Source organism: Grammomys surdaster, unplaced genomic scaffold, assembly GCF_004785775.1.
Source record: "Grammomys surdaster isolate TR1022 unplaced genomic scaffold, NIH_TR_1.0 126391, whole genome shotgun sequence".
Classification (NCBI taxonomy): Eukaryota; Metazoa; Chordata; class Mammalia; order Rodentia; family Muridae; genus Grammomys; species Grammomys surdaster.
Genome location: NW_021621185.1, coordinates 5,061,890 through 5,078,951, shown reverse-complemented (window position 1 = coordinate 5,078,951; position 17,062 = coordinate 5,061,890). Strand labels below are relative to the sequence as shown.

General features: G+C 38.3%; 1 protein-coding gene across 1 annotated transcript in view; it reads left to right on the top strand.

Moving 5' to 3' along the window:
- Adgrv1 (adhesion G protein-coupled receptor V1) overlaps positions 1-17,062 on the top strand; it is a 543,344-nt gene that overhangs the window by 245,127 nt on the left and 281,155 nt on the right. The window contains exons 77-79 of the mRNA XM_028760109.1: positions 2,093-2,335; positions 8,426-8,833; positions 13,176-13,360. Coding sequence (XP_028615942.1) covers positions 2,093-2,335; positions 8,426-8,833; positions 13,176-13,360 — 836 coding nt within the window. The remainder of the gene's footprint in view (positions 1-2,092; positions 2,336-8,425; positions 8,834-13,175; positions 13,361-17,062) is intronic.

The window sequence follows — 17,062 nt, the reverse complement described above, 5'->3', positions numbered from 1 at the left end:
CCAACTATAGTTTCTCATAGTGGAAAGAATACTTATGTCCACATTCTAACACTTACGGACAGTGTATTGACAAAAGTAAAGAATTTTATATGTCGTTGGATAGCTAAACACATTCTTTTAAACATTGAAAATGAGATTAAGAGCATTTAGTGTGTGACTAGGATGGAGCTTTTCTGGATCATATAGAAGGATTTGTTGTTTTGTTTCATTTTCATTCAAATCACACAAAACAAATGATGGATTAGGCTCTTGCCAGCAGATAAAAATATGCCTAATGTACCATTAGACAATGACACGTGCAGTTGAAAACACATCAAGTCACTTTAACAGGATATGCCAAGATGCTAACAACACGGTTATCATTTTAGATTTTTCTCTGTAAGACTAAGCCATTTGTAAAAACAGATGATTGACAATGTGTTATAAAAAGCAATTCAGGCTTTAGAAAATGAGTGGTTTCAGGGAGAAAAACAAGGGTGCAGCATGAACAGAGTTAATTTTTACTTAATACAATGTTATTTGAAAATTATATGAAATTTCAGAACTTGTTATCAGTATATCCTCATATTTGTTTAAAACTTAAGCACTCTTTTAAAAAATTGGGGGCTAAGGTTGTAGCTTAAATGACAGAGTATTTGCCTAACACAAACAAAGCCCTGGGTTTGATGCCTTATGCCACATAAGCAGGAAGTGTTGGCACATACCTGATCCTAGCCTTTGAGAGGTAGACCAGATGGAACTTTAGGAAATTCAAGGTTATCCTTGAATACACACTGAGTTCAAGGACAGTCTGTGCTACATGAGATCCTATATCAAAAGAAACAATAAATAAATAAGTCTCATAAAGTTCAATTCTCCCCTCCCCCTTTTTTCTTACAACCCACAGTGTTATGTAACTCTGCACTCTGCCCTGGGTTCTACCTGATATCACTGTTGAGAAAATGTGTGATATAATGCGTGATGTTTTGTTTAAGCCTTGAATACTTATGTAAATATTTTTGACCATGTGGAGTAAACATCATGTCTCTTTTATTTTTATACTTAAGATATCTTATATGTGTATCTAATTATGAAATCCTTATGAATCCTGATGTTATCTCTTGTTGCCATATTTGAGATCTACTTATATTGAAAAGTATTTGACTAGTTTATTGCTTTCATCAGTCAGCTGGTTGTGTGGATACATTTATTTACTCATCATTTGCTTGTTGAGTTTAGGACTATTGTCTTTGGACCATGTCTTAATCACTTTCTATTTCTGTGAAAAACATCATGATCAAGACAACTCTTATAAAATATAGCATTTAATTGGGGGGCTTGCTTAAGGTTTCAGAGGTTTAGCCCATTATTATCATGGCAGCCTGCATGGCATGGCAGCCTGCATGGCACTGGAGCAGTAGCGGAGAGCTACATACTGATCCATAGACAGAAGGAGGAAGCCTAGGTATAGAATCAGCTTTTGAATCCTCAAAAGCTTCCCCTAGTGACACATTTCCCCCAACAAAGCCACATCTACTTCAACAAGGCCACACCTCCTAATCCTTCTAATCCTCTCAAATAGTGCTACTTCCTGGTGACTAAGCATTCAAATATGCCCATTGGGATCATTCTTATTCAAACCACCACAGATATTTATCCTTCAGAGAGAAGCCCACTATAAGAAAATGAAGTTTTAAAGAAAGAAGTGGAAAAAAGTTTCCATAGTGATTTAATGTAAAAATGTAGTTCTGTAATTATATAAAATGTTTTCTTAACTATATATTTGTTTCTGTTAAACATGCTTTTAATTGAAATAGAATTTTGTCACTTTCTCCCTTCCTTCCTTCCCTCCATCCCCTTCTAGGTACCTTTCCTCCCTTAACTCCTCTTATGTTCCCATCAATTCTCAAGTTGATAGGCTCTGTTTTCTTTGATTATTATTGTTACATGCATATGTACACACACATACATACACACACACACACACAAAGTATACATGTGTATATTCATTTCTATAATGCTGTAAATGAACTGTAGCCTGGCTTAGTGATAGAAATATATAAAAACAGAAATATATTTGCAATAGTTAAGTCTTTCTTTTCCTCACTATCAGGTGCGTCAAGTTGAGATGCCTTTCTTTGTGGAGCTGTATGACGTCACTGCTGGGGCAGCTATAAACAGCAGCGCCAGGTTTGCTCGGATTAAAGTTTCCAAGAGTGGTGACCCTCAGAGCCTTGTCTCCTTCTCTGTGGGTTCTCGGCTGGCAGTGGCTCACAAGAAGGCTACTTTGATCAGTTTGCAGGTGGCCAGAGATTCTGGGACAGGAATGATGATGTCTGTTAACTTTAGTACCCAGGTAGGCTTGCAAAGTATAGTCATATATGAGCCATGTATGCTGAGATTGTAATGAAACAGTAACTAAGCAATGTTTTCTGATGATATGATGATCACTGGCTACTCGTGTGTTGTATTGTTTTCTCCTTACATCACCTAGCCTGTCCCTCGACACTAAAAGGTGGTGCTTTAAAATTCCATGTTTTCTGTTTTGATTGCTCTGCTTTGGTAGCCTGATGTCTGATCAAGGTGTCCCATGCAAGTCTGATCTGTCACATGTCTACAGCGGTACCCCCATGCTTCTTCCACTGCCTCTCTTTGCACTTGAACAAAGAGCTTATGTTGCCTACAGCTTACATTTGAACTAGCTGAAATGTTTTTTCAGCTCCTTGAGTACTGACTGAACTTAAGTTGTACAGAGCACTGGCTTTAGGTAACTGCACTCCCGCCCACCCATCCTTTCATATGGTGTCCAGTGAAAGACTGACTGGGTTTATGAAGGTGTAAAGTAGCAGATGAGCACGTGAAGAGGGCACATCCTATGCTCTCAAATACCTTTTCAGCACTAGTGTTTTTTTTTTGATTCATCAGCAAAATTCTAATACAGCAAAAAATAATGTTATCTATGCTGCTAAAGCATGGTTGCTGAAGTTACAGGTCTCTGTTGTTTTCCCCATTACTTCTGTCTTTCCTCTTTACCACCATTGGCTGCTTCAAACAAATCCACCATTTTATACATACAGTAAAGCATATGTATGCCTAGTGTGGTAGAGTCAGCCAATAGGAGGCTAGATTTAGAATCATGGGTGGGAGCTGCCCCACAAACCTGCTAGGCGGAGTTCAGATAACAGCAGGCACAATTCTCTGCTGTGGGGAACACTAAAACTAAACTTCATTTTGTATAGTATTATAATATGACAAACAAGGAAATTTTTTTATTCATAATAGATTTTAGTATTTTGTTTAGCATGTTTATGATACAAAAATAAATGGTAAAAATATGTGTTTCCTGCTCACACTTCACTCATGGAATATTATCAGGTCATGCGTCTGGAGAAGAAGAGGAACCGGGGATGTAAAACATACAATGAAGATATCGGAGGCACTTTAATGAACAAATTCACATGCCCAGATGAGAGGCTCTAAGAGTCCATAGATGGATATTTGTATCCATGCAGACATCCTTGTTATTCCTATTACTAGACACACTCCCCCGTGATCACAGACTCAGGGCTGTGGTGCCAACACCATTGTTACAGTTTTTACATGGAAGTGAAGGCTGGAATTAGAGACTTTTCCCATAAATGGGGATTTTGTTTCTGGGAGGACAAAGCAGATATGCCTTTCCTGCTGAGTTCAACTGCAGACCCTGGGAGTTACACAGAATAATATTAGAAGACTCTGAAACTAGAGAGGGAAAGATGAGCTGGGGCACACATAGCACTTAGAAAGGCAAGTTCCCCAGCTCCCTTTTTACCTCATATCCAAGGTTTTGAGCTGAAGAACTTGCCATATGGATTCAGTAATGGAGAAAAAAAAATAAGAAAAGAATGTATACAGATGTGCTGTCAGTTGTGCAAGGAGCAAACTTCCACATACAGATTTAATGTCTGTAGTGTAATTAGTGGGAACCCTGCATAGATGTGATGTCTGTAGCGCAAATAACATAATTCCGCATACAGATATAACGTGCACAATGCAAGGATCGGGGCACCCCATACAGATATGTATTCTGTAGTGGAAGGGGCAGGGAGGGACAGATAAGCAAGTTAGGGAGCTTTTAGATGAAAATCTTTTGTATTCTCTGGTCAAACTTGCCAGACAAATTTTACTCGATGTTATCCATGTCAGCCAGGGTGCTGGGGATGGGGAGTTGGGAAGGGAGAGAGGGAGGGAGGAAAGGAGAGAGAGAGAAAGAGAGAGAATATACATTTGTATCCTCTCCAGGAACCTTGGTCTCTGCATGCCATGTCAGAGAACCTGGTGGAGAGTTAGGCCTCTGCCCACTGTCTAAGGTGCTCGGCGTTGGCACAGTGTTAGTGGCGAGCACTGGGTGGTGGCGGAGAGGCTCTCAGAGGAGATATTTGTAGAGGTGAGGTTATTGATTTGCTCTCACTCCACCTAACGATAAAGAAGGCTCTCCTTCCATCTACTTTAGAACCTAGTTAAGGAAAACTGCACTCTCCCTGTCAGGAGTAATATTTCCCTTTTTTGGTCACAGCAGTGTCAAAATAAGCCAGTAAACAAACAAATAAACAAACAATGACTTGAGTCTTACAAGATAAGATACATATCCATGTAGCAGTCAACAGTGATCTGTCTCATCAAGTATGGCATGATCTAAAACGGACTGGAAAGCAATCATAAGTAGACGTCAGCAGTAAAATGAGCTAAATATGAGAAATAGTAAAATTCTAACACAGCTGCGCAACATGCTTTAATCAGCAGATAAAAAAGTGAAAGAAATTGTCTCAATAAGCAAAGATGAACTCTTAGGCAGTAAGAGGGCATAAAGAATAGCAAACAGGATTTTTACGTGTAGACATACTCACTAAAATAGCCTAGACAACCTCAGGAACAGAACAAAGAGAAAGGAAACAACTGTTTGCAGTGGTGCATCACAACACTGCCCTAGAGTACATGTCTATATAAAAGATGTTCAGTGTGCCACAGCGAGTTTATCTGAACCTTCATAATGGCTGACATAAAATCGGTGACAATACCTAATACTGGCAAGAACAGACACTAGCTAATTTGTTTATTGCTGGTGGCATTGTAAAATGATATAACCATCTAAAAGATATTTTGTTAGTTTCTTAAATAACTATACGTGAATTATACAGGTCCATGCAATAACTGTCTTGACCAGTTATTTGAATGCAAACTTATTACTCACACAGAAATCTCTATATAAATGTCTATTGTAGCTTATTATAATAAAACTGTTCATCAGTTGGCAAAAAGCTAGATGAGCTGTGGACTCCTACTAAGTGTGGTAAGGAACAAGTCATCAAGATACCTATCAGGCAGTGTAATTTTCTAATGACCATGTTAAACAAAAAAGTCTCCAAAATTATAGGGTGAAAGATTCCATTCACATATGAAAATCACAACATCATAGAAATGCAGACACACATTAAATCAAAAAGGTCAGTTTAAAGTCAGAAACCATGACAGAAGGGTCAAGGACATCAGGAGAACACAACCCACAGAATCCACTAAGTCAGACTCATAGAGGCTTCCAGAAACCCAAGAGGCTATCACAGCACCTGCATGAGTCTGAGCTAGGTCCTAGGCACACATGCTGTCTTAGCAAGAGTTTTACTGCTATGAATAGACACCATGGCCAATGCAATTCTTATAAGGACAACATTTAATTTGGGCTGGCTTACGGGTTCAGAGGTTCAGTCTATTATCAAGGTGGAGTAATGGCAGCTTCCAGGCAGACACGGGTTGGAGGAGCTGAGAGTTCCACCTCTTCTTCTAAAGGCACCTTGAGAAGACTGGCTTCCAAGGAGCTAGGATGAGGGTCTGAAAGTCCATGCCCACAGTACACACTTCTTCCAACAAGGCCACACCTCCTAATAGTGCCACTCCCTGGGTCAACCATATTTAAACCATCACATGTGCTGTGGTCATTTAGCTTGGGGTTTTTGTGGAACCCCTAACTGTGGAAATAGGGCTATCTTAACTCTTTCGCCTGGTCTTGGGACCCTCTTCTTTCCTACTGAGTTACCTCACACAGCCATGGTATGAAGGGTTGCGCCCAGTCTTATTGCACTTTGTTCTGATATATTTAGTTGATATACCAGAGAGGCCTGCTCTTTTCTGATGTGAAATGGAGGACCGGTGGATCTGGGGAGGGAGGGAGTGTGTGGGGGAACTGGGAAGAGTGGAGGGTGGATGGGCTAGGGTGGGAGCTGAGAGCAGTGGAGGAAGGGGAAGCTGTCATCAGGATATATTGTATGAGAGAACAATAATATAAAAAAAATAGAAAACAAGCAAATCACAAATCATGGTTTCACTTCTCAGGTAACTCTGTGTATTGTTCTTGCTTCCCTGCCCCTGAGTTACTTGCTTAGAACATAAGAATATACAATAGTGTTTTCCATGTATACAATTACCACAGCTTCAACGTAACTCCTTTCATCCATCTGTTTTGTGCTCTCGTTAAGACAGAATTTCTAATTTTTGTTAATTGAACTGATGAAACTATCACTTACTCTATTATACTTCATTAAATGAGTCCAGTTGACCATGCTTAGATACTGTCACTTGAAGTGGTCATATGTCATAACCCAGAGAAAGCACTGAAGGAGAGTCATACTCCTTTGTGTGTCTGTTCTAAGTTGGTATCTTCAGTGGAGCGTCTAGGAAACACAACAGACTGTGTGTGTCATAAGTAACATTTTCCTGGTTTCCCACCATCTACATAGTAACTCCTACATCGAGGACAGTGTAGATTTAAAAAACTAAATCTCAAATGTTTGATTTTACCAAATGAAGACTCAGGAATCAGAAGCTATTGTGAAAGCCTGCTAGCTCAGAGGCAGAGAAAGCACCTAGCTGACCTTCCTACTCCAGTGACATCTGGAAGGAGGACACTGTTTCTCCTTCTTCACACTGTCTTAAATAGCCCTCAATTCAAAGGTGTTCTGTTCACTTATGTTTCACCTCTTTCCTATTGTTGATTTTATGTAGCACTTTGATCAAAGCTGTGTGCCAGGCCAAACCACACCACAAATACTTGTTTACAGTAAACAGAAAAGGGGCAAAGGCCAAGCCACAGCTAGAATCAGATTCCCATAGTTCACAATGTCCAGGTTCACAGTGTGATCAAATATCCTGAAATAGTTCAGTAGTTAGATACTGTCCTCAGTCCTCTCAGCCCTGCTGAATATATCAGAAGACTCTATTAACTGCATTCACAGTTCCGTTCTGAGCCTTTCTACCCCTGTATCCCTTGACTGAGCTTTCTCAGAGCCTTGTGTCTCTTCTCCCTGTCTCTGTACTTAGTCCAACTAGAGATTAGCATGCATATTCCCCAGAGCATTCATGGAATTCTTAATAAAATGCCCCACTCTCCTGTTTCTATTCCATAGTTTCTAGTGACAGTCCACACATGTGTGGACCCCATCCACTCCTCGTGTCAGGGTCTAACACTGTCCCTTCTATTCGCACAGTCCTTTGAGTTCTTTCTATCAGTTTGTAGGGTTGTTCTCTCTACGGGGCCTTTTAAATTGTTGTTTCATTGCCTAGAATATTTCTCCTTAGATCCAGACTCTTTCTCTTGAGATAAGTGTGTGGACAGTCCTTTGAAGAGGCCTCTGTTGAGATTCCATGTCTATCCTGGTTTATAATTGCACCCTACTAATCACCTTGTGTCTCTGTGTTTACTTTGTCTTATTTTCCTTCACACAAGACCATGGAGCAACATAGTAGTAATTCCATTTTATACTGTGTGTCCTCTGCCTGAAACTTGGGATCTGGGAGTGTCAGTAGTGCACCCATCCATTCTGCATTCCAACATCCTTGCTGGACTGTACTAGGAAGTTAATCCTTAGTCACTACTAAATAAAGACACACTATTTTGTCTCTTCCTTGGCTGGAATATTCATCCTGAGCTTTCTGAAACCTCTGCCACAAGTATAATTTAAAAACTCAGATGCACACATTGCTTAGAGATTCAATCCAGCAGCTCATGTCCATCCTGAAGGATAAGAAAGAGCCAGGTCCTTCTTCCTCCCTGCCTTTTGCCTTCAGCTCTCCCTGCCCCTAAATTTACAGGTGAGATTAAAATGTAAGTATTTCTTCTTCAACCCCCATGTTCAGTTTCCCAGCTCGTGCAATCTAAAACATAGCATTTATTGTGTTCATAACCGGAGTCTTGTCTAGACAACGGTGTCTCTCCAGGTCTAGTTCTTCTCTTTGTCTCATTTCAGTGCAAGCAAGCACCTTGCTCCCTAACCTCTGTTTAGCTTCTTGAAGGCAATTAAGAGAAGTATAAAGTCCATGTTTAGTGGCAGTGTAGTTACTGCCAATTAGTTTAATAATACTAGGATAACTTTATAGACATTGTAGCCTCATTTTCCTGCCTTTGTTCAATTTTCAGGAGCTGAGGAGTGCTGAAACAGTTGGTCGGGTCCTCATATCTCCAGCTGTTTCTGGGAAGGACTTTGTGAGGACAGAAGGCACACTGGTCTTCGAGCCTGGCCGGAGAAGTGTGGTGTTGGATGTTGTCTTAACACCGGAGACAGGATCTTTAAATAAATTTCCTAAACGCTTTCAGATTGTGCTTTTTGATCCAAAAGGTGGTGCTAAAATTGATAAAGTGTATGGGACTGCCAACGTCACCCTTGTCTCTGATGTGGATTCACAAGCTGTCTGGGGGCTTGAAGACCTGCTCCATCAGCCCCTACATGAAGATGTTCTCAACAGAGTGCTCCTCAACCTCAACCTGCAAGTAGCCTCAGAGAGCACAGATGAGCAGCTCAGTGCTGTGATGCTCATAATGGAAAAGGTAGGCTATCCTTGGAGATGTAAGCTCACATCTCAGTGAGAAGGTCACAAAGCCCAAATCAAAACAGATACCTCATCCAGTTATAAGGGCCATTACTATGAAATAAGAACAAAATAAAATTTCTAACCATAAGAGTGAGATTCCTCACACCTGGCCTGTACTTTTTCTAGAGTGAGGCCTGTTTGACGTCATTGCTCTTAGACCGGGAACTGTGAGTAAGTTGGTATGGCCAGAATCCAACAATCCAACAGCAAACATTTGTTGAAAAGTAAGAATAAGGACAGGCCAAAGAATTTTAGGCAGCCATTTGCGTGGACTTGCTCTAGTTAGCTTTTATATGAGACCAGTTATTTATTTACTCTTTTACAAAGTGTGTAACTCCATAGAAATATAAAAGTTCAAGATTATAAGTGAAAATGATAGCTAAAAACTATTATTACTGAAGGAAAAGATTTCTATAGCTTGTCTTAAGCTTTCTTATCAAAACAATGTCTTTTTAATATATTTATCCACAAGCATAAATTTCTGAGTCCATCCTTATGAGCCGCCTTCATAAAGACCTTTAATTACTGAAAATGTTTTCAGTGGGATATTTGAGTATCATTCCTATTCTACATGTTTCTGTAGGCACCAGGCACACGTGGTACACAGACACATGTGCAGACAAAGCACTGATATACAGATTTCTGAAGGATAGAAAATTATAAAGCGTGTATAGAAAAGGTTATGGCAATCCATGGTAAAGCACAGAGAGGTGGCTGCCATTTTATGTAGAGGACACCCTAAAGATAGAGTTCATGCAAAGGAATGGTGATATTAAAACTTCAAATAATGAAACAGATGGAACAATAGTTCCATCTTTGGTCTTGACCAAAAAGAAAGAAACCATGTGTAAAGACTGCATTTTAATGTATAAAGAAGAAAATTCCAAATATTTTAAAGGAAAAATTGATAGGCTGGAATTGTGCTGCTCTGTTTGCATCATTAAGTTATATATTAAAACCATGTGTTATCATCAGTCAAAAGGCAACACTTTAAAGAGATATGACAGGGGGCTGGAAAGATGACTCAACAGTTAAGAGCACTAGCTGCTCTTCCAGAGGACCAGGGTTCAATTCCTGACACCCATGTGGTGGCCCACAACCGGCTGTAACTCCAGTCCCAAGGGATTTGATGTCTCATTCTGGTTTTGTGAGCACCAGGCACACACACGGTACACAGACATATATTCAGATAAAGCACTGACATACAGTAAAATAAATAAAAATTTAGATATGAGAGCATTTTCCAGCATTCTAGCATTTCCAGCATTCTAGCCATAGAATCAGGAGGTAGAGGCAGGAGGCAGAGGCAGCTGAGAAGTAGTTTAAGGCTCATCTGGACTACATACAGAGATTGTACCTAACAAAACCTCAGTCAATACTTACGCCAAGTATTGGTGGCTCATGCTTATATCAACACTTATTTCAATAAAATTGTCAAATAGCACAATAGCATAGGTCATTATTTTGTTTTGAATATTGGTGAAACTTATTAAATAAGCAAATTATCTTTGGCTGGGTAAAAGTTTGAGCAACTCTGAGATTCTTAAATCAGAGCTCCTAATAGCATGCTCATGTGAACATCTAATGAGAGTTGTGTTCTAGAATAACAAATGGGACGTATAATATGTAAATATATATGTAATGTGAAGGTTTATTTCAGCATTATTATTTTAAAAATTGGAAAGAGAACAGCCATTAAAGTGGGGCTAGTATACCTTAGAACATTCAGGAGTCGCACACTGGTTCAGTCAACGATGAATTGTGTGTACAGAACTGTTTTCACAATATTAAAAAGAAACTGTAAACCTTCTATTAACCACCATTTTTACTGTGCCTTTTCTATGTTTGGACACACAAATACCATATATATAATTGCATGCAAAATCCAGTATAGTAACATTCCCTGCAGATTTTCAGCCTGGAAGTGACAGTCAGTGTTACATAGCCTGTATACATGGTGGATGAACCATGGAGATTTGTGGAAGCATAGTGTATGCTGTCTTCTTGATGACAAAATCAGAATGTATCCTTTTTGATACACTCATGACTGTATTGTCAAAAGTTCATTTCTTATTTTAGACATAATTTCACAGTAAGACAAAAGGAGTCGTGAGTTAATAACTGATGTGTGTTCACTTAGTGTTTTTACAGACTGGCTAGTGAACTAACTCAAGTTGTATTGTTCCAGTCTGACAAGTAGCAGCGGACACTGCAAGCTAGCGCAGATGGCTGGCCAGCACATCTTGAGCTTGGCTCATAACCAAGACTTGTGCCCTGTGTCAAGTTGGTTGTTCTTATTCTACCCCAATTTCATTAACTGGAAATAAAGATGACAATAAGATCTGCCTATGACTTGAGATTTGAGAAGTTTTGTAAATTATTAAGAGCAACAGTGTGCCTATACTAACCCAGTGTTAGAAGAACAGGCTGGGTTGTTGTTGTTATTTTACTTAAGTGAACTTTTTGTTTCCCTTGAGCATAAATACAAACTTGAACATCTGTCTAATTCTTGGGAACAAACCTTAATTCTTAAAATGTACACCTATTGTTCTGACATTTTCTTTCAGAAATGTTTAACATCAAGATGAACTTTTGCTTATCCATTCCTAGTTGGTTCTCATTTATCTCACATTGTAGTTTCATAGCTCTGGCAGTAATCTTATGTTGTCTGTTTTAAAATTTTTCTCAGGTATAAAACAATTTCTGCACCTGTAAGTTTAATAACTTGTGCTACTCATTAAGGATCTGTTATCTTCTCTTCCATCTGCTTTTCTATGGCATGTCTTAGGGATTCATCCTACGATCATCTTGTTAGTCACCTATCTGAGCTCTGAGAGAGTCTCTTGAGCTTGTCTTTTGCTTGTCTTGTTTAGTCTCCTTGCTTCTGTACCCAACAGGCCATGTACTATTCATTTGTAATTGTACTATCAAATTTGTATTGTTGTTTTAATCAGATTTTTCATGTAGACTATTCTGTTATCTTTGAAATGGATAATCTCATAAATTCAGATCTTGAGTTTGGGTGTTAGTTTAAAAATGTGAGATTACAAAGCTGCAAAAAAAAAATGGAGATAACATGAGAACACCTTCATTAATTTTTTCTTTGCTAGGACAAAAGGCAATCATTTCAAGGATATCCTGACTTGATTACTGTAATAAATCACAGAGTGATAGAGTATGTGGGAGTGGCAAAAGGCACAGCGGATGAACCGTACACCAGTGACTCTGAAGTCGGGTTCCCAGATCCATTAGACTATGACAGAACAAGAAGGTTGTCCTTGTTCCTCCAGTAGCGACGCAGTCCTTTAAGGCAGGAAATCCCATGTGAAAAGGCAGGATGCCACGATACCTTGAATGCTCTTCATTGAAGAAAATTTTCTCATTTGGGGTGCTTTTGTAATTCAATATTATATGGTGGTCACCATTTGCTCATTGAAACACAGATAATTAAAAGCAATCTTATCTCTGTTATGACATATTTTTGAGATAGTTATTTCGTTGTTCATTCATTAAAGAAATAATGAGTTCTTGTAGTAGTTTTAAAAATGTGGTTTATTTTAATTCATGATGTAAACTAATGCAGCTAATTTAATGGATGTGTACCACTATTTAGGACTTTAAGTAATATTTAAATAGAAAGTATTTTAATGATTACTCCTTCTCTTTGTCAATGATCATCCATGCCTTTTAGATGGAAATGGATATATTTAAAATATAATTTTGATATCATTTTCTCTTCAATTCTTCCTATTTACATTTTTGTCAGATGTAGAGAAATTTTAATCCAGCAACATGGGTGATCTGGCAGCAGATCACTTCCAAAGATTTTCTTGGTCTGTGTATCCTGCTGGGAGGCAGACAGGCCACATACTTTTAATCCCTCTAGCTGGACTATAGATGTGCTCTTAGGACACAGCTTTAATCCCAAACAATGAAGGTAAAGTTAGTTTGTAGAAGGAAACAGCCATTTTTGAAAGTGACAGCTAATTGAGGGGCAGACAAAGTGATAAATCAGAGAAACATCTGACAGAAAGATTTCAGTCTTCTGGTGAAAAGTCAGCTTGGAGAGGAATTTGAGTCAGAACAGCTGAATTGAATCAGCCAGCCAGTTTAGAAAGAACTAGAAAGGAGCTTATTCAGCAATAAGCCTCTGAGATGACAATGCTTGGCAAATAAAAGATACATTTATAGTCACTGTCAATGATTATTAATGAAAAACATACATAATGTATATATTATACATAACCTAAGAAGTAATCTGTTGAATACATAATTTAATTCTTAGATTTCTTTTTCAGATAATGATGGAAGGAAAAAATCAAGCTTTCAGTATCAAAAGCCGAACTCTTTTGTATGAACTCCTTTGTGTTCTAATTAACCCAAAGCGCAGAGACACTAGAGGATTCAGCCACTTTGCAGAGGTGGCTGAGCATTTTGCCTTTTCTCTGCTGACTGATGTTACCTGTGGGTCACCTGGTGAAAAGTAAGTATTTTGTAAAATTATCAGCCTCATGGCTTGCAAGTTTTGTGTGATGCAAATTGACATTGAGATGATACACAGAGCATATGATTAGTACTTTGCATCTGTTGGCCAATAAATCCAATTATTAGAAGAAAATGGCAGCCCTGGCAAGAAAAAATGAATGTGTCCCATCGACACTACAGTGCTCTTGTTTAAAAGCATCTTTAAGAATAAAATATCATCTCGTCTGCCCTGCTTTTATTCAGTGTGTGGGAAGCACAGTCTGAGGAGGAAGGACACTGTTTTCCAGTCTTGTGCTGTGGCTTATGCTGCCTTAAGTCTCAGATGTTTCTCCCACTGGGAGGCAGTTCTCAAAAAGGGATCTTTGTGTGGCTGGGGCTCTATAGCAGGAAGCTTAGCAAGAGAAACAAAATAGGATGTGCTCATGGTCATTAGTATCCACATAACTAATTATGTAGCCATGGATTAATATTTTTGTGCACAGTGATATAAAATTATATTCATAATCTAAATGGGGTTATTCTAGTCCAAAGGCCTCAAAATGTTTTATTTGTATTTGACAGCCTAAAATCCACTGACATTAAATACAGGCAGAAATTAAAATCCAACTTGATTTTCATGTTGCTGATATACACTACCCGAAAACAATAAATGCCATTTTATTATGACTTAATAATTATTTGTTTAAGAATATTTGTATAAATGCTATCAACTTTATTATTTATTTTCAGTAAAAATCATCATCAGTGTTTAGTAAATCTCAATAAGCTCGAGTCATTTCAATAATGAATTCTGTCAAACTAACAAAGAAATCAGTTGATTACATAAACCTTTGAATATTAGTTCTTTGGTTGTAGACACATGAAATTTCAAAACAGTAAATTACATAGAAAAGGCAAGGTATAAAATTCAGAGACCATTAGTCATATTAATTATATCTGTGCTAAATCCAGACTGCATTACATTGAATATTATGGATGACTATTTCATAGTTAGAAATAGAATGATACTAAAAAGTGTATAAGGCTCATGTGTAAAAGTTGGTGTATAGTGTATGTATATTTTATGAATCCTTATTTTAGGTTAGCTATTGAAAGGTATAGTTGGGGCTTTTATTATTCATCTTGACAGTTTAAATGAGTGTTCACCTTGACAGTTTAAATGAGTAGTTCACGGTGAGCCTCATGCACAACCGTAGGCCTGCTTGATTTCATAGTCCCTCCTGGCTACCAGGCTGTGTGGTCACAAAAGCGCAATTAAAACAAACTTATAGCTCAAAATTTTATTACAGATCCATGCCAGCATGTGGGGAAGTTAGAAACCACCCCACATCTCTGTGTCTTGCACTCCTTTAAAACCTGCTGGGGACTAATACTTTCCTAATGTGAAAATCATTGAAGAATCAGAAAAACCTCCCACGAGCATCTTTCATGACATCTTCTCTCCAGTCCTTACCATAGTTCCTAAATGTCCACCTGAGATAATGCGGGACATTTCAAACTTAGTGACATTTACGTATGCCTAACCATGACTACAGAAACTAATGACATGCATTAGTTGTTTGCATTGAGACCACAGAATGTACTTGGAGTATAACCTGTGTGTGTGTGTGTGTGTGTGTGTGTGTGTGTGAGAGAGAGAGAGAGAGAGAGAGAATTTTGATATATTTTCAATATGAATTACATATATAATATTTTATATATACACACATACACTGAAGAACAGAAGAAAGCAAAGAAAGGGGAAACTTCAGAGGATAGTAGGTAAGAGAATATGAAGGATGAAATTCAGGCAGGAACATAGAAGTGTGACACATTCAAGGTATAAACCTGTAATAGTTATACATTGTGTGTAGGATAGAAATGGCAGTCAAATTTGATTTGTTTTGTTAAAGGCTAACATGCTAAGCATTTTGCTTGAATTCTCCACACACCACCTTGGCATCAAGTGCATCTGCTGAGATGGGAGAATTTGGTAATTGAGCAAGAATATTATTGATAGAAACCACCTAGAAACAATGCCAATCAGCAGTAGCTTGTAGATAGATTTTCTTGTGCCTAGCAGTGGGTTCTATGCCTGGGCTACAGTATTTGATAGGGAAGGCTGAGTGGAGAGATTAAGAAGGGGATTTTGACAAGGTTGTAGAGGTATATGGGTCCCCTACAAATGGAGGTGTTTACATAGGAGGCTTGACACAGAGGCATAGCATCCTGGATAAATGGGTACATTCAAGATAGAATATAAAGCTAGTGACCACTGTATTTATTTGTTTGTTTGTTTGTTTGTTCATTTTCATTGTACTGTAATGTTATTTTAAATTTTTTTCATACAATATATTTTGATCATATTCTTTCTCCTCTCCCCAAGTTTTTCCAGATCTTTCCCATGTCCTTACTCATCCAACTTCATGTTCTTTTTCTCTCTGAAAAAGACCTACCCTCCCAACCAAACAAAACCAAAATCGGAAAAACCAAAGAAAGAACCACCAAAACAAACAAAACAATCAAACCAGACACCATGGTGTCCATATCAACTCCAGCTGACCTGGCCAACTCCAGGCCTGCCCTGCAGTATGATACAGCAGAACTGAACACTTGAAGTGCTGTTCTATAAGCCTTGGAAGAAACTTGATATAGAGAGGATACACAGCTTGAGGAAAAGGCTCCCTTGACTCTTTTACTTAATGCACAATCCACAGTGCAGTTGAAGGCTAAATATTATTATCATTTGACCTGGAAAAAATGTTTAACTTTTTGTTGTTCTAAACTAAGTAATGTGGTCTAAACTTAAGTAATACCTTTTTCTCATCAAATTGAAAAAAAAAATTAGGGAATTTTTGCTTACTCACAGGGAAATGAAATGAATTCTGTCCTTGTTCTCCTTAGGAGTTGGTCCCATCTTTGTAGGACTGTGGAGTAGTTTATATCTGCCCTGTTAATACTCACTCACCCACATTCACAAAACGTGACAAAAGTGATTTAAAATACGCATATAACTGTATTCTCATGTCTGTGACCTTTGCTATATCTGGTTCTTTCTTTGCAGTTGTTTCACTGCCATTCATAAAATCTGTAGGATTAATGTAGAGTCTCAGTTATCTCACATGTGTATACATACATGTATATGGTATACAAACTAGATTTAACATGATTGGCTTCTTTTGCTTTGGTTTGTTTAAATCAATTTTTTGCAGTTAATGTATATTCTTGACACAGGGGTACAGACTGTAAGGAAACTGGCTCTTAGCACCATCAGCAGTTTGATGGTAGAGTGAGGCCGCTTGCTTGGTTGGGTGAGAAGTTGGAGGTAAATCCCAGTCATGAGCCACAATGACTTGAGCCTTTTCTCTAAGTTGAGTTAATAAACACAAAGTAATTGCCTTTATTTGCACATTGAGTTACCTACTACCAATCTCACACTCAAAAAGCAATGAGAATTTTATGTGTAATAATGGTTATAGGAAATGTTTGGTTTTTTTTTGTTTATTTATAGTAAATCTGATATGTCTCACTTGTGATTAGCTGCTGGTAGTGCCCTAATGAAGCTTGCTCAGGAGCCTTGCTACCATGAAATTATTACGTCTCACACCTTTCATGTAACATTACCTTTTATGTTAAGAAAGCGTAACCCTTTCTTAGGCTGTAGGTCTTATCACAGTGTCATTCTGATCCACAGTCCATCTACATAGTCTGTATCCACTGT